The sequence below is a fragment of the Botryllus schlosseri genome, chromosome 2 (genome assembly GCF_051294905.1).
Source record: "Botryllus schlosseri isolate E-star chromosome 2, Bs_hap1, whole genome shotgun sequence".
NCBI lineage: Eukaryota > Metazoa > Chordata > Ascidiacea > Stolidobranchia > Styelidae > Botryllus > Botryllus schlosseri.
The window spans coordinates 14209277-14228594 of NC_137237.1; the positions used below are offsets into that span (position 1 = coordinate 14209277).

General features: G+C 40.5%; 3 protein-coding genes across 4 annotated transcripts in view; all 3 read left to right on the forward strand.

Moving 5' to 3' along the window:
* The window catches only part of LOC145433716 (echinoderm microtubule-associated protein-like 6), a 228902-nt gene that overhangs the window by 58666 nt on the left and 150918 nt on the right, over positions 1-19318 (forward strand). The window lies entirely within an intron of this gene.
* LOC145433720 (aspartate aminotransferase, cytoplasmic-like) lies at positions 7785-10608 on the forward strand. The gene has a single exon (XM_080310916.1). It carries the CDS (start codon positions 9109-9111, stop codon positions 10411-10413), a length of 1305 nt encoding a protein of 434 aa, XP_080167042.1. The 5' UTR covers positions 7785-9108; the 3' UTR covers positions 10414-10608.
* LOC145433719 (apoptosis-inducing factor 3-like) lies at positions 11460-17573 on the forward strand. The gene is made up of 9 exons (XM_080310915.1): positions 11460-12058; positions 12121-12244; positions 12307-12494; positions 13780-13874; positions 15140-15277; positions 15341-15472; positions 15849-16012; positions 16107-16267; positions 17145-17573. The coding sequence occupies exons 1-9, from the start codon at positions 11674-11676 to the stop codon at positions 17330-17332; spliced, it is 1575 nt and encodes a 524-aa protein (XP_080167041.1). The 5' UTR covers positions 11460-11673; the 3' UTR covers positions 17333-17573.

A 19318-nucleotide genomic window follows, 5' to 3' on the forward strand; every position in this document is an offset into this window, starting at 1 on the left:
GGCCATGGCCACGCCAATGTTGAGTAAAGATTGGCACCCGTTTCAAGTAGAGTCATATGAGAATAAGATGAAGCGAACATAAAATTCTGCCTTCAACTTAATACAGATATTGTACTGCAAGCTGCCGTTACGAGAAACGGCAAAAACGGCTCGGTTTTGATATATATATATCACCAGCTGTTGATTTTTACTGCTTCGTTGTGGAAATCGCAATGTTTTATTTGACGAGTACAAAATTTCAAATCTTGATGTACGTACGTAGCCTACTTGATAGGCCTACTGCTGGCCAAGCAGCTACGGTTAAATTGCGTTTAACTGAGCATAAGCATAACCAAACATCAACCATAAGTTACTATTTTAAAGTAGGCAGAGCGGAGATAAATTATCCTGCTGCGAGGTAGTGGCGTGTGGAACGTGTTGATAACCTGATATATAGCACGACGGGTGTTCTTACAATGACACTAATGTGCGACGTATGTACAATGTACATGTACAATTGTACATCGAATATCTATTTACTGCGGATACTTCTTACGCAATGACGCGCAAAGCTAATAGGCTGCTTCTGACGTAATAATGAGCTGTGGCGTTTGAAAATCAGACGTGTGTGCTGTCTGGTATAACATCTTTTCCTTGTTCACGAATGTTCAGTTTATGTCACAGTCCTTCCAAAATAAACAGAACAGTAATCGTTCTTTCACAGAGAAATCGATTAAATATGAGAAGTAGTCGATTACGATTACGATTACTTCGGGATTTTTTCGAATGTAATCGATTGCGATTACGATTACTTGAAAATGCTGTAATCGTCGTAATCGATTACGATTACTAATCGCGATTACCCCATGTCTGGTTACCATACGTCCTCTTTTAAGAGGATTTGTCCTCTTTTTTGACTTTATTGAAAGTGTCCTCGGAGGACGCTCTAATGTCCTTTTTTTAGATATTGTCCTCTATTTTGAAAATGGTGGTTTAATATAGGTGAAAATTCGACTGAGATACAGTAAATCAGCATGGAAGTAACGATCCGGCGGCTATTTCAGGAGCTGAGCCGTAAAGTTGACATTTTTTTAGTCAATCAGCTACCAAGTGCGATTTTCCTCCGGTGTTGCAAGTCGGAAAATTTTGAAAAAGTGTCCTCTTTTCAGATTTCCAAAATATGGTAACCCTAGTAACGAAATTGATAAAATTGGACATTATTTGCAAATTGCAATTCAGTTGCATAGAGGAAGAAAATCGCAATACGCAATCGCATATCATGATACTGTGACAGAGTAAATACATCGTCTGGTTTTGTAAAATTGATGTAAATATAACGAAACGCTGCTTCCCACTTGACAAAATTAAAACGAATTGTAGTGTAGCTCAACTGCTTGGGTCGAGCAAATAAAAAACTGCAAGTCCTAGTCCTTGAATACTTGACTAAGCATACATGTATAGACTATAGACATATGCTATTTGACTACTTCCTAAATTTCGTTTCTGACCAATATGAATATTAGTAGTGAGAGTGTGTGTGTGTTTGTTATCAGTATAGTGTGTAATGAAAATGAAAATTATGAAAATTAGTAAGTTGTTTCCAGAGGTGGTCAGTAACGAAGTACTTCTACTTTTTAGAAGTACTCAAGTAGTTTTCCTCTACTTCTGGTACTTACTCAAGTAGATCTGATTTTCTCTACTTCTACTTCGTAATATTTTGTGATCTACTTACTTACTTTTCGCTATTTTCAGTTTGTCAAGTAGAAGTAGCTTAATCCCCCAATACGAAAGATAGCCTGGTGAATTTCGGGGTTGTTTTCACAGAGTACCAACATTTAATATTCATAAAAGTTGAGTAAAGCCCAAAAATTTTGTTGCGCTTCGCGCACAGTAGTTGGAGTGGCAGTGGAGTGACAAATATGTTTTCACGAAATTATCAGTGAATATACTTTAGGTAACGGATCGCTTGGTTCCGATCACACCGTATTGTCGCCCGTATCAAGTATTTCATCACAGTAAATATGGTCCACCATAACGTTTGAAACTACCGTTTCGCAATCGAGCAATTACCTATCATATCGTAATCTAGCAGCCTATGATGTGTCCTGTTAATCTAGAAAATACAGCTTTTTTCAACGTTACACCTGTTTTAGCAGATCACCTTCGAAGCTTTATGGATAAAAGACATGAAATATATTTTCCGCTTTTTAGGAGTGGTTTTTGTATTTCACTTTCAATTCCGAGTATCATACTTTAAGTTTTAATTACTTTCTGTTCTTTTGTCTGCAGAACATACATGTTGAAGCATAAAAGCAAGTGAGGTAATGCCTCTATTTTGCGAAAATAAAGCTACACTAAATATAAATTTTACGATCCACAATATTTTTTATTATAACGTATACTAATCGCGCAAAGTGTTGAAACCGTATCCGGTACGACTTCTCAGTATTGCTCTTCTCCTAAACGTGGTGCCCTATAATATGGGGTAGGGCGCCATGCCATGATATTCTCTAAAATGGGTTCTTCGAGTAAACAAAGGATTAGTATCGCATTTTCATATCAATACTAATTTGCATCCCATGATGCGACAGAATGCTTATTCTATCGAAAATTGATATCTCTTGCGATGCATCAATACGAATCAAGCTCTCTGCACCTTCCGCATATCTCAATTTGCAGCTTTTGACAGTCCATGCGAACGAATTGACACTGTTTTCAAAACTACTTACTTACTTGAGTAGATTTAAAGTCAGTAAATTCTACTTCTACTTCAAGTAGTTTTAGGTGGCCCATGGAAGAAGTACTTCTACTCGTACTTGAGTAGATTTTTCGTCGCTACTTCTACTTCTACTTGAGTAGCTTTCTTGACTACTTTGACCACCTCTGGTTGTTTCTCTGTATTAGTTGCTGTCTCATACACAAGAGCTACACTTCGATTGTTTTATCTACATTTCACATTTTAATTACATACAGCAGGGGTGGCCAACCTGTGGCCGTATAGAAGGAAATTTGTGCGGCGATGGGCACGTATTTCAATTAGTATGTGTTTGCGGCCGTCGACATGAAAATTGAATTTACGAATTGGCTACCAAATTTTTATGAGAGTTTGATTGACCTTGAAATTTTCTTCGCACTGCGTTCAATGTAACTTCATTTTTCGAGCACCGTCTGCAACCTGAGCACCGCAATATACAGATGTGGACAGCAGCGAAAAATTATGCGCCCCAGGGAATACCAACTTGGAATTGTGTCAAATAATTATTTTCTATGGTGCGCTTGGGTGATTTCGATATCTTTCCACCAACAATGCTGATGGGAGGTCAAGAAATGACAGCATGCAACAAAGTGACCAAATACAATTGGTCCACCCGAAGATACATCATCAATCATTTATAACTTGCCCAGAATTTACGAAAAGACATCCTCCATCAAATCTACTGCAGGGGAATCTGATCACGTGGGCTATGAAAGGATAAATGTTTGACAGCAATATGCGAAACTACCAATATTAATGACGAAATTCAATCGTTAATCTGAAAATTTTTCGCGCATTGCGCGACCAAAACGAAACCAAGAATCCGTTCATAACATGACCACTCGTGATTTTGGTGTGTATAGTAAGCCGATATGAATAAATAGGTTAGTCTGAAGCTCACCGAATATGGACACGAACAGTTTAAAATGGGTATTTGGCGGCCACTTTATTCATTACGAACTATTCCCTGGAATGCGGCCGTAGGCTACATGACTAATCGAAATGCGGTCGTGAATAGCAAAAAGCAATCCTGATATACAGGATTGGATATACGTCATGTTTGAATGATTCATGCATATTGCATATTAGGGTATTAGAGAGACCATGCTATGACAAAAAAACTCATAAAATGTGAAAAAGGGAAGAATATTTAGTAATGCATTCTTCCATGTTGCTTTCATATAGTGAATAATTCAATGAAACAATTTTGCATGCCATCGTTAATCATATGTTTGCATCTGTTTAATGATTATCTCGCCGGCCATCCGACAGTCGACGCGCATGTCCACATTCAAGTCGAAATACAAGCAATTACTATTAAATAAATACAGTCCATCCTCAAGATTACCGGACCACGACTGACCTATCGATCTCGCTTCCCGTGACATGCCGCCCTATTCTTGTCACTTTCTTTTTCTATACTGTCCTCTTTACTTTCATTCAGTGTGCATGCCTCCTCTTTACATCGCCTAGGCCAAGGTGGGTGTCTGATTCCATAGACTAATCCAAGTCGCTTCGACTTCTTCCTATTTCTATTCATTGTAGCCTATCGCATTTTTTGTGGTGTATTGAACTGATAAAATTGCTAATAAACCAATGATGACGATGATGATTATATGACAGTCATTTAACTGTCACTGTGAAAAATAATTTTCGAAGTAAGTTGGTAATACTGTCAGAGTCGGAGCTCTCTTAAGAAATCAATCGGATTCGGAGCCGGATTCGGAGCCGGATTCTGAGTCGTTTAATGAAAATGCCCTCGAAGTTGGAGTCGGTGGTAAAATTTACCGAATCCACAGCCCCTGATAGGAACTATACTAAATTTAATACATATCACAAAAAATTAATCGAGTTAAAGATTTTCACTGCCACAGGTTTAAACGGTTACCGAAATGTAAACTTTTCATAGGGTCATTAATGAAGGACTTCTACTTTTTCGGAGTAGTCAAATAGGTTTTACCCACTTGTAGTACTTATTGAAGAAGAACGGTCATCATTTACAACTTGACTCTCGAAAGACCCGCTCCCGCGTGAATTCCGTTGTCGTTGACCTCCTTTTTAGCAACCCCGCCGACACTGCCGCCGAAATACATGTTTCGCGTCTTTTATGGAATTTTTTGTTGTCGGTTTACGATCGCCTGGCTTACAAAGTTATCGAAGAGGACGAATTGCCAAGAAGGGGGACATTTGGGCGTCCTCGAGGGACAATTTTGTTTCTTGAAAAAGGAGGACGTGTCCATTACAGACTACTTCCACTTCTGCTTAGCAGCTGTTAATTTTTAGGCGAAATTAAGCCTAAAATACTTTCTTTTTAGTTACTTGGAACTCGATACCTCTACTTGCCTTCAAAGAGAAATTTACGACGTTTATCATCTACTTTTAATTGAGTACCAAGCAGTGTTGGGATCAAGTCACTACCTTCGAGTCACGAGTCATCTCGAGTCATTCCACATTTTGACTCGAGTCAAGTCAAGTCAATCGATTTTCAAAGGTGACTCGAGTCAAGTCGAGTCAAGTCAAGTCAAGTCACGAGTCAAGTCACGATTCGAGTCAAATTGAATTTTCGAAGTATATGTGATGATCCAAAGTCGTTACATTTAGCTAACTGTGTGAAGGATAGAATTGGCAATTTATCTGGAATCAAATGAAGATTATGAAGATTATAAAGTTAAATATTCATGCAAAAGGTGCTGTATCGCTCACGCACACGTAGAACTGATAATAAAATACGTGAGTAACTGTATAGCTATACATGCTACAGTCTGATTTTATCAACCAATATAAAGGATCGAATACGAAGCCTCGAGAAGTTGAAGAAATTGATGTCGTACAATAGCCACTACTAGGGATGGTGTGAACGTGAAGTTCACGTTCGCGTTCTGTGGGTGAACCTCGTAAATTTAGAGGTTCGCGTCCACAACAGAACCTTGGTAGGTTCTGCACTGTGAACCTTTTTTATATATTACAATTTTCACTTCATTATAGCATCTTGTGGTTCATATTTATTGCATTTCAACTGCGGGTCACTCTATGCATGGCGCTGACTGCATTGAAAATCAACACTAAACGAGCATGCACCTTGCCAATCTCGAAAATTTTACTTGCTTCGTTGAAAAAGTTTGCTCGAAATATCCTGTTTTCCGTTTGTGAATATTCATTGACTCTCTGCTGTGAGTTTGACCCGTAATCACACAATATCAGGAGCGAAATACGTAGTCAGCGAATGATGCTCATTCAACCAATCAATGAGATTGATATCGTTTTCTGATGCAAAAAATTTAGCACGCGTACGGGGTCACGGGCCAATCATGACTTCATATCTTTAGTGCATCAATAAAACCAAATCCTTGCGATTGAAGTGTTGGCTACTGCTATATAACTTGGTAATGGGGTAATATCGGTAACAAGAATAGAAACCAGTTTTACACTCTGCTCAATATCAATGTAGCGATACTCAGACTCCGAATACATTGTCTGGTCTGTCCTAAACGTTAATGCGTAAAGTTATATTCCCTGGTAAGTCCTCGTAGAAATTGTTGGCAAAGCGACGGAAGATATTGATTTTATAGGAGTATTATACCCTTTGATTGCCTCAGTTGATACATTTACCGACGTTTAAAACGTCAATATGTTCTTCGGCATTGTGGCATGAAGTGGCCTGAGTCGTCGCTATAGGTATCGTGTACATTGTACAATGTACATGTACATTGATATAGGCTATTAATTAGCAATATGACGTTACATGACGTCATGAGGTTCACGTTCGTGTTCACACAGAACCTTTCAAAAAGGTTCACGTTCACACGAACCTGAACCTTTCAGAGGTTCACACCATCCCTAGCCACTACCCACCTACACCTCCGTGAGAATATAAAGGCATAAACTATATTCGTTCGATTTAAATCATACAATAGTGTTGGTAAAGGTGAGCACTACGCAATGTAAGCACTAAGCTGCCTAAGAAACAAAGATACGGGCGATTAGATAAATCTACTGCTACTACGACAACGTAGGTGTGGTGGTTTCGTAAGCGGTCAATTTATTTGTGATGTAACAATGGATGATCAGTGAGACTTACAATTATTGAAGACTGGTTGCTCTCACAAGTGACACCGGCGTATCGCTAACAACCAAAGCATAATAATATAGGGTGATTTAATCGACATTGTTTACTTAATGACTTGAAATTGACTCGTGAATTTTGCTCCGAGTCACGAGTCAATCCGCATTTCTGAGGCGTCGAGTCAAGTCAAGTCAAGTCATTTTTGGAAAGTGACTCGAGTCAAGTCAAGTCATACGAAAAAGGTGACTCGAGTCTGACTCGAGTCAAGTCATGACTCGAGTCATCCCAACACTGGTACCAAGCATGACATCTGGCTATGTTTCCACCAAGTCATTTCATCATAACTAGTAGTAATTATATTAGCATAGCAATTTACAACGTACTACGTTGTAAATTGCTATGATATTATGGTTACCATATTTTGGAAATCTGAAAAGAGGACACTTTTTCAGAATTTTCAGACTTGCAAAACCGGAGGAAAATTCTCAAAAGACGATAATTTTTTCCCACTTTGCGGTCGGTTGACTAAAAAAAAGGTCAGCTTTCCCGCTTAGCGCCCAATATACCGTTTTTTCCTCCACGTTGTCAGGTGGTTGACTAAAAAAAAGTATTCAGTAGCGGCAGGTGCTATAGTGGCATTAATTTCATCATGACCACGAATTTGAAAATGTCTTTATGGGTGTCTGTTTGAAAAAAGATTCCAAGCTGTTCCCACCTTTTCATTTCATTGCGTGATGTTTACTAGTTTACAACTGTTAAAGTACTATAAAAAATAATGAAGGAATAAAACTCCTACATCACACTACCATAGCAATTTACAACGTTGTAAATTGCTATGACACTACAATCTCTTAATCACACTATTCCTGCAATCATAGCGCCATCTAGCACAGAGATGGCAGTGAACAGACCACAGATCTCGGACACAGCTTAGTGGCGTCCCGCTCCTGTGACCTTGGACAAATTTGCAAAATTTGCTCAATGCAATGCCTTCTGCAAGCGTTGCCTAGGTTCGTTGCATAGACTACGTTCATTGTTTGTTTTTAATGATGCTGTAGTTTCTAATCTGGGAGGATTCGCACTTATTCACTCTGACTGAAATTTCAATGTTTATTTAGCTCGTCGTTACGTATCCCGTTGCTGCTTCTTGGCAATGTCGCATGTATAGTTACCGCAACTTGATGAATCATCGCTGCTCAGTGCTCACCTGTTATATTAGACAAAACGTACCGAGATTCCAGTAGGGCCATGACCGGTGTAACGACGTATGTTGGGAATTATTGTGGATGCATAGTGTTCTTACAGTTGTCTTGTCGCTATGATATAGCGCAACGTAACGTTCTTGTTATGTATGAAATAATATTTTAGAAAACTCACGATAACATGATAATATGGTATAAAAACACTGATAATCTTATTGAATTATTAATAGATTGGTGTTCTTAGAGAACATGTATTTTACTATATTGCATTGTACCAACCCATGCCCTATGCTCCTGATAAGTGTTCTGTTTGTGGCATTTATTTATAGTCTGAGGTGGGTGTTCCATTAAGTTGGCTCAATTCTATCCTGTTTTTCATATCAAAATCCTTATGAAATCTGATTTTTTTACTGTCATTGAAAGACCCGTTGGTCTGCTTATTGTATATTTTCCACAATTGTGTCTGAAATTGGAGCAACTGAATAATGTATGATTACCGGCTATGAGACCTAGGCCTAAATATTGATAACACTACAAACAAAACCGTAATTGATTATTCTGTTCCAAAATATCGTAACTGCACACTGGTGCCTATATCAAGATTTTGTCTCTCAGATACTCCTTCCAATGCCATGCGGAATTGTTTTATTGCATACTTTCATTATCTATTTGTTACTTTATTATCCAGTATGCTATATGTTTGCTAAGCAAAATTTCTATCCCTGTTGTTTTTATGGTGCAACAAACTCGTGACCAGCGTAATCGTGGGTCACGGCCAGGGACCAGGTGTTGCATTCCTTACCCTGCATTTGCTATCAAGTGGTCGGCCATGTTTGAGTGTTGCCTAAAGGGAGGCCACTTGGTAGTTTCATGTGGGCAACATTTAGATACCAAAAAATGTTATCTTTCTTAACTTGACGTGGTTTTGCAAGAGTATACACAGCCCACCTACAGGATATATTTCTATAAATCACTTTTTATTAGACTATACGTGTTACTTTGCCCTCCTATTTGTGAATAACGTATTTATTGACTGAATCCGGTACTAAATCATAAATGTAACCTGGGTTTAAAGTTCAAACCTGAAACACCAGACTGGAATGTAGTTGATGTGTCTTATCAACTTGCAGATTCCATCCAGGCTAATATATCTAGATAAAATGGCTGGAGTTCCATCAGCTTTCAGCCAAGTGGACCTCGCTCCCCCAGTTGTTGTTTTTAAAGTTCGTGATGAGTATCTTGCTGACACTTCCGAGCAAAAAATCAATTTGAGCGTTGGAGCATATCGTGATGATCAAGGCGAACCATGGGTGTTACCTGTCGTGCGCTCAGTAGAAGCAGAGATGGCCACTGATCCTACATTGAATCACGAATACCTTCCTATTACGGGATTGCCTCAGTTTTGTAAAGTAGCAACAGAACTTAGCCTTGGATCAGATAGTGCTGCTATTACCGACAACCGAGCAGCCGGTGTGCAAGCTTTGAGCGGCACAGGAGCACTCAGGATTGCTGCTGAATTCCTCAAACAGTTCTATCAAACGCATGACCCAGGTACAGTAGTCTGCTACCCTGATCCAACATGGGGTAATCATGACAAAATTTTCATGTATGCTGGGTTTGATGATCGTCGAAAGTATCGGTATTGGGATGCCAAAAATCGCTGCCTTGATCTTGATGGTATGTTGGAAGATCTCGAGAAGTTACCTGAATATTCAATTGTCATATTGCATGCGTGTGCCCATAACCCAACTGGTGTAGACCCCACAAAGGATCAGTGGTCTCGCATTGCAGATGCTTGTAAAAGTCGAAACCTATTTCCGATTTTCGATTCTGCATACCAAGGATTTGCCTCTGGAGACCCAGACGAAGATGCTTGGAGCATTAGAATGTTTGAAAAAGCTGGTTTCGAATTATTTGTATGCCAGTCGTTTGCAAAGAATTTTGGCCTTTACAATGAGAGAGTGGGTAACCTTGTCATGGTGCTTAAAGACTCTGATAGTCTCCTTCGTGCAAGGTCACAGATGGAATTGATCATCCGAGGGATGTACTCCAATCCACCATGTCATGGAGCAAGAGTGGTTGCAACAGCTCTTTCAAATCCGGCCTATTATTCACAGTGGAGAGATAATGTCCGCACCATGTCTGATCGCATCAAGAGATTACGTCAAGCTACATACGAAAAGCTGAAGATACTAGGTACACCTGGCAAATGGGATCACATCGTGAAACAAATAGGAATGTTCAGCTATACTGGTCTGAATCCAGCTCAATGCGAGTTTCTTTCCAAGCAGAAGCATATCTATTTGCTGAAGTCTGGACGAATTAGCATGTGTGGACTGACCGATGCAAATCTGGACTATTTCGTGCAGTCTCTTCATGAAGCAGTTGTATCTGTATGTGAGAATAAATTATAGGTGGGACTCTCGTGACCCCTGGAAATATCTTTGCAGCAATTGATTTGAGAATTTGGTTCTAATGATCTCTCCATTGTCTTAGTCGTTGTAATGAATGTTATTCACAACTGTCAACTATTATGCGTTTTTCAGAACTTGTTCCAGGCTGGTGTAAATTTACATACAGTAATTATTATAAATATTGTGAAATGTGAATGAATGTTGTATTTTTCTATTATTTATAGCAAGCAACAAAGGTAGCCTACTGGTATTTTGAATTTTCTGAAGAACAAGGACAGACATCCATTAAATGACATGACTCACAGTCCTGCATTTGTGAGTGTTGTGTAGGTTACCGTATTTCGGGATTTTGAATAATTTACAGACATACAATTCCAGAGTAAAATCCGGAAAAATTGGTAAATTTATTGGCAGTTTGTAGTTGGTTAACTATAAAAGGTCATTTTTCCGACTCCACTTCGGAAATACACACTTTTGTCGAATTCTTCGTTAGCTGACTAAAAAAGACGGTCAACTTTCTGGCTCAACACGCAACATACCCGGCGGAAAGTTACTTGAGTGCTGAATTCCTATATCTCAGTGGAATTTTTTAACATACATTCAACCAAAATTTTCAAAAAAGAGGACATTTGGGCGTCCTCCAAGGACTCTTTCAAAAATTACAAAAAAGAGGACAAATCCTCTTAAAAGAGGACGTATGATAACCCTATTGTTGTGGGTTCTGGTGCGGCGAGATTGTGCAGTGTATCTCAACCCAGAATTACATGGGATCGTTTCGACCGACAAAGCGTCTTGAAGAATTACTTGGCAATTGGGCATCCATCTCCTCGATCGGTAGGTTGTAGAACGTGGATTCTTCTCTACTCACGGTCAGGTAAGACCAAAACTTGCATGGTTGTACAACTGGTATCCACGGCGTTGCAAGGAAGCCGGTGGTGCTGACACATTATTAACCTTAGCATCTCCATGGACCCAGCAGGTGGAGATTAACTGCCGTCCGTCACGCAATTGCGCGTTTCGGAAAGACCGGTGCAGCAATGAACAACACAAAGCTCGCGCTATGTGCAAAGCGCGAAAGCCAGAGCTGATCAGTGGCGGTAGCAGTAACTTTACGAAGTAATACGAGAGACGAGGTAGCTGAATATTGATTGCATGACGTCGCAGAAATTTAGCTTTGTTTGCGGTGCCGCGTACAAGTTAGTCAGTGTTTCAAATCGTTAAACTTTGCGGCGCGCAACATTGCCGAGTGACTGGTAGGATATGACTTCCGAAGATCAACTTCAAATCACTGCTTGCAATTCCAGCGAACTTCGTAATGGTGACATACGAGAGGTTTCATTCGGAGAACATGGAACGGCACTGGTGGTGAAATGTAATGATAAAATTTCCGCCATTGGCAGCAAGTGTACACATTACGGCGCCCCGTTAGCGAAAGGTCCTCTCATTGACGGTCGGCTGAGATGTCCGTGGCACGGAGCGTGTTTTAACATTCAAACCGGCGACATAGAAGATTACCCGGGTTTAGATAGCTTGCAAGTCTTCACTGCGGAAGAGAAAGATGGTAGCGTCATTGTAAAAGCGCGGAAAGATTTGTTGAAAAATGGGCGCCGCAGGCAGAAGATGTCATCCTTTACTGATGGGAATGGTGGGCCTATGATATATGTGCCACACCAGAGGTACATATGCAGATATACTTATTTGTTACAGGACATGGCGTATTGATTATCGGAGGTGGCGCCACAGCCATAACATGTGCGGAATCGCTACGCCAACGAGGCTATTGCAAAAAGATAATTATCCTCACCAAGGATTCCCATCCACCATATGACAGGTAACGTTGCATTCCAAGTCATTCGCAATCAATGACTATGAGCTTGTACCGTCCGTTACCAGAACGAAACTCAGTAAAGTCATGAATGTGGCCGCTGCTTCCACTTATCTTCGAGAAGAGGCATTTTACAAGGAATATGGGATTACCGTCAAATGTAATTCGGAAGTCACCAAGCTAGACACATCGGCAAAAAGTGTCCGATTGCAAGACGGGAGCAGTGAATCTTATGACAAATTACTTATTGCTACAGGTTTGATTCTTATGCAACTTGTTCAAAATATAATATCTGCTATGCAGAGCAAAGCACGCCGTAAGCTCATTTGCCGACTTAATTGTATATATACCGCAGAACCGTTTGTTGCCAAGAATACGTGACCAGTAGGCATGGCCGCGACAGGATTGATTAGTCTTCTTTCCGTTTCTACTATATGCACTTTCGACAGGCATATTCTAATTATTTCCATAATATAACCAATCGATCGATTTACACACGTGGCATTTCAATTACCAGTAACTCACTATAGTGAATTATGTTTTATGAATTTGCTGCTGTTATAATGTGTGTCTTCATCCCGGTCCATGCAGCACTATACAAGCTTCCTAAACACAAAAATGGGTATTGGGCTCCCCAAATGGCTGTCTACGTAACGTTGACCCCCATAGCGCGGTTGGACTTCATAGACCAGTGGTTCTCAAACTTTTTTAGACACGCCCCTTCATGATAGTGAAAAATTTCGCGCCCACTTTGTCGTCATATCACAAAATGCAATCAAAATGCTACGATTCCAACAGCTAGTTTGATGGCATGGAAGGTTATGACAGTTGATGAGATAATTCTCAAATATGAAATTCGGACTGTAGACAAAGCAACAACCACGAAATGGAGGTAAATCGCGCCATGCGCGAAAAAAATTTCATTTGACGTCAGCTCCGCGACACCCCTCCCCCCCAGTTGATAACCACTATCATAGACTATAGAGAATTGGGAATTTTTTCTCATTACTCGAAATCACCAAGAAAATGATCCCAATTCCGTGTATTGCAATCTGTGTACTTATCTCCGAGAAACGTCTTATATTGCTACCCATTAAAACTACGTCCTGGAAACAAGACTGCCACGCAGACAGGAGGGGAGCAAGTAGAGCGCTTGCTCTTGCTTTGAACATCGTGACGTCACTGTGCGTACGTCTGATTTCGCCTCACTGTTGAAAATTTTGTCCGCTTCCGTATTATATTGCAGGATTATAGCTAATATATAATTGCTACACTCAACTCAAAACCAAACGAATCAAGTAGGCCTAGTCAATTTTACCGTCGATAATAGGACACCTATTATAACCGCATAGTATGTTATGTATCGGCAACTAAGCCATGCCGTCATCGCTGTCCGCATCCACGTGAAATTTCTAAATCGCGTGCATTGTGAGGCGGGACACCACGAACCGTCACTGTGATGCGACAGTAACATAACATATTATATGCGACACGTTGATTATTGTGGCAGTCACTTTTATATTTGTTTCTTCCACCGACAGGCTCGACCCCGAGAGTGCTTCCGATTCCAGGATGGGGATTGAAAAATGTTTTCGTTCTTCGTAGCCATGACGACGCGTCAAAGATATTCCAAGGGGTAAGGGTACGGGCTCAATCGTGGTGGTGATACCATTCGCGTCATTTGATTGATACCCGCGCGTTTAATCATTCTCGCGAGTATAACTATGCAACCCATCCGCCTACCTTATACATTCAATATGACAGGCCATCTACTCTGTAATCGAGAAGTCGTATATTTACTAGGAATGGTGTGAACGCGAGGTTCACGTTCGCGTTCTGTGTGTCAACCTCGGAAATTTAGAGGTTCGTGTTCACAACAGAACCTTGGTAGGTTCTGCACTGTGAACCTTTTGGTAAATTGTTATTTTCACTCCATTATAAGATCTTTGGCTCAAATTTATTGCATTTCAACTGCGGGCCACTCCATGCATGGTGCTGGCAGCATAAAAAATCAACGCTTAACGAGCATGCACCATGCACCTTGACAACCTTAAAAGTTTTAGTTGCTTTGTTGCAAAAATTTTCTCGGAATAACCAGCTTTCCGTTTGTGAATATTTAGTGACTATCTGCTGTGAGCTTGAACCGCAATCACACAAGATCACGAGCGATATACGTAGTCAGCGAATGATGCTTATTCATTCAACCAATCAATGATATTGATATCGTCTTCTGATGTAAAAAATCGAACGGGCGTACGGGGTCAATCTTGACTTCATATCTTTACTGTATCATTAAAACCAAATCCGTGCGATTAAGGTGCTTGCTACTGCTGCATAACTTGTTGTTCGTGTATCGGCAGCGAGCATTGAAACCAGTTGTACACTCTGCTCAATATCAATGTAGCAATACTCAGACTCCGAACACATTGTCCGGTCTGGCTAAGACCGTTAAGGCGTAAGCTTATATTCGTCCTCGTCGAAATTGTTGGCAAAGCGACGGAATGTATTGATTTTACGCAATTATTATATCCTTTGATTACCGCTGTTGATACATTTAGCGACGTTTAACACGCCGATATGTACTTCAGCATTGTGGCATTATGTGGACCGAGTCTTCGCTAGGTATCGTGTACATTAATATAGGCTATCACTTCATTGGAAGATAGGGTTGGAATTAGCAATATGACGTCACGTGACGTCACGAGGTTCACGTTCGTGTTCACACAGAACCTTTCAAAAAGGTTCGCGTTCACACGAACCTGAACCTTTCAGAGGTTCACACCATCCCTAATATTTACCGTATCAGTGTATCTGAGCAAATATCGTGGATTTAAAACCGAAATAGTGACCAATGACCTTGATTGTCGTAGCGGAGTTAATACGTTTACTATCCGTCGACAGGCGGCGGGAAAAAACGTTGTAGTCATTGGTGCATCCTTCATCGGAATGGAAGTTGCTTCCAGCCTGGCAGAGGCAGCAGAATCTGTCACGGTTTGCGAATATTTCAGCGCTCCATATCAAACCGTTCTTGGTTCTGAGGTGAGAACTTGGCCACGTAATTCAATCCCGACTAAACTCCAGCTATTCTCTATGCTGATTCAGGTTGGGGAAGTGTTTCAGACAATGCACGAAGAAAGGGGAATTGTATTCCATATGAATGCGTCTGTTACCGAGTTAAAGGGGAGTGAAGGTGCGGTGCAACATGTCGTCTTGAACAACGGTACTCTTCTCAAGGTATGACTGGACTGGACAATTAGACAGCGTTGCTACTCATAACCCGTGTAGCAAAATTGATATAATATATCCTTTTCGTTCTAAGTCAGACAAACGTGGATCAGCATAAATCTGTGCAGTTCAAGCAACTGTTCTGAGAACCGTTGATGTGTCTGCTTGCGTTCTATAGCTCCGTCATCTCATGAGCCGTGGCAACAGACCATTCTGGTTAGCGCCGTAAATTGATACATGTACAACCAGTGGGCCTCATAAAAATTCAAGTAGAAGGTTTGGCAATAATCGGAGTTTCTTTTATTCTACATATTCTCATTTAGACGCTTACTCCTCACGCGACTGTCTGTACCATACGCTTACGCTATTGCCACTGTTTTCACAGGCAGACATTGTTATTGCTGGCGTAGGCGTTATTCCAGCCACGAAATTTCTCCAAAATTCAGGCGTTGAACTAGATGCACGCGGGTACGTGCACGTTAATAAATACTTGGAGACAAATGTCAAAGATGTGTATGCGGGCGGTGATATTGCTGTTTTTCCGTTAAAGTAAGTATCTCCCATCCAGTCAACCCGAATTTGATATCCACAGCCACTCTTTTCGTGTTCGATTTGTCACCTTTTTATGCTATTTTTTGCGTAGAATGCGGTCATGGGAGCCCGCTAACGTTCAACATTGGCAAATGGCACACTACCACGGAAGAGTCGTTGGCATGAACATGGCATCAGCGAAATCGACAGAGGCCTCTTCCGTTCCATTTTTCTGGAGCAGTCTCGGGCCCGGCAAGAATATACGTTATGCTGGTAAGTGAAATAGATAGTAGTCACTTGTCTTTTTATGTCATATCCAATTACTTATCATTCAGTATGCATGCCTCTTATTTACATGTTCTTGGAGGCAAAATTTTGGTCAGGAAGTTTGCATAGTTGGCATCTGTCAAACTGCAACTGATATGATTTGGCAATTTTAAAATATAGCGATAAAAACAACGATGTGGAAAGTGACGTGATACCTAACAACAGAATGCGACAATATCTGAACTTGCCAAACTAGAAAGCATCAGCTTTAATTTAGATTTTGGGTATAGTAGACCTATATGCTATTATCGATGATGTGATAAAAATTTTATTTTCAGATTTTGACTGGCCTCAAAGATTCCTAGAAGTTCTAGAAATCCCTGACTGGCCTTCATAGACAATTTAAAAACTAGTACGCGTACTCCCAAGGGGCCCACGGACCCCGTTTATGAACCCTAGGCCAAGGCGAATGACTGATAGAAAGACTGCAGAGAGTCGTTTCCACTTCTATCTTATCATTTTTTCGCATTCTTGTGGGGTTTTGAATTGATAAAAATCGATATATCTGAAAGAATGAATGAATGGAAGATCCGAAATCTCATATTCGATGGCGTCACCAGGAAGTTGCTTAGAAATGATCAGTGGTAAACGGTTCAGACTCGTTCGTGAAGAGATGATTTTCCCCCTGGCTACGCCACCGCATGCATCTTTCATTGTTTCAGATTTCCGGTCTACATCGGCATGCACTATGACTATGCATTTGCATAGATGCGGTATAGTATTCACAACACGAAGAACATTCAATCATTTATCATTGTGGACTTGAGATATTTGTACCGTATTGTTCATATTTAGGCTTGTGCACGTACGATTTTGTTTTCAGGAAATGGACTCGGCCACGACAGCGTCGTTATTGCTGGCAGCTTGGCGGAAAGAAAATTTTGCGCGTACTATTGCAAAGGCGACGAAGTTGTAGCTGTAGCGACATATATGATGGATCCTAGGGCCTCGGAGTTGGCTGAAAATTGGCGAAATGGGATCAGATTGCTCAAAAGTAACATTCCAAAATGAAAACGGATGTCGGGAGGCCTGTTTCGATCGTAACCGCACTCGAATAACGATCATATCATTAATACCGTGATGTCATCAATTGCTTAACGGTGACATCGCAATAGAATGTGTTATGCATTTCCTGAAAATAGTTCCGCTAGCTTTGCTTATGTGTGACAAGATAAATGTCTTTAGATGACGTTTAATTGAGTGTTATTCAAGATCACAATGTGTAAATATATATATATATATGCTGAATTGATGATACGCCTACCGGGAGCCGTGTCCGCGCCCATAGTAGTGTAAGTGAGGATGGAATGCTGTAAGTTTGCGTAACTGACTGTGTTAGGCAAATATCTCATTCGGCGTGCGTTTTTCTGATAAACACTTTATTTAGATAGCTACATGGTGTCGGTTAGGGTTGCATTTAAAGTAAATGGTTGAACAGTGTTTTAAACAATGCCCTTTTAAAAATAATTCGTGTTTTTTTAAGTTGTAATATCACGCCATAATTGTCATAATTGTGTACATACTTTCCAAAAAAACATGTTTTATGAGCCTACAGACAATTATAACCCAATATAGCCGACGTATACGATATGGGATGGTTAGAAACCTCAAAATAGTCGGATCAACAGCTAATAGAGTACGAATGAGGTATTTCGTCACAGGAGCTCTATTTACCCTATATTTTCAATTGCCAATATGAATCCACTATGTGACGTCACAATAGAATATTCGTGACGTCATGGCTTAAGAATACAATAAAAAACATGTTTTAAATTGGTTTTGTTTTGTATGCAACCCTAGTGTCGGTAGGTAAGCCTTCTAGGCAGTGTCAGATTCTCATCCAGATACGAGATTGCGGGTTTAATCTTTGTTGGATTTTTTAGATTATGGCGAGAGCCGGAGATTTCCTCTCATCCGCAAGAAAAAACAATCATATTCCAAGGATGGGTCCGCTTATTTCGTGCACTTTCTGGGTTTAAATGACTTATCAGAGTCAAGCTCAACTCTGGGATCTGGGCTGGGGCCGGGTTGGATTTAGGATTGCGTTTTAGGACAGCAAGGCAGCCCCATGGGACCACCATCTACAACAGTTGCCCATTGAATCGCTGTAGCATTGGAAATTAATTATATCAATATATTCGTCAGATTATATTTTTATCCGACCAAGACACACACATGTCACACAATGCGATGTAGTGACGAATATGCAGATAGTGAGATAGGTCTAAGCAGTGTTGGGATGACTCGAGTCATGACTTGACTCGAGTCAGACTCGAGTCAACTTTTTCGTATGACTTGACTTGACTAGAGTCACTTTGACGCATGACTTGACTCGTAGCTTCAAAAATGTCATTTGACTGGTGACTCGGAGCAAAATTTATGAGTCAATTTCAAGTCATCCAGCAAACGGTGTCGATTAAATCACCCTATCTTATGTATGTTCGGATTGTTCGCGATACGCCGATGTCACTTGTGACTTGTGAGGACAACCGGTCATTCACTGATTGTAAATTGACCGCAAACGAAACGATCATAGCTTACGCTGTCGTAGTAGTAGTTGTAGTAGTTTAATCTAATAGCCACATATCTTTGTTTCTTAGAAGGCTCAGTGTTTACATTTCGCAGTGCTCATCTTTACGAAAAAAAAACGGGGGCGCGGACTAGATGACCTCATGGGGCCGTATCGCAACTCCGTCGTCAAAGCATCTCGATGGTGCAGGCGAAAAAGAATATCATATCTCTCTCTCTCTCTCTTGTATAATTTAAATCGAACGAACTATGCGTTTATATTCTCGCGGATGTGTAGATGGGTAGTGTAGGCTACTATACCATATCAATGTGTTGCAACTTCTCGAGGCTTCGAATTCGATCCTCTATTTTGGTTGATAATAACAGACTGTAGCATGTAGCTGCGGCAGTTACTCACGTATTTTATTAGCAGTTCTAAGTGTGCGTGAGCGATAGAGAGAGAGATATGGTATTCTTTTTCGCCTACAC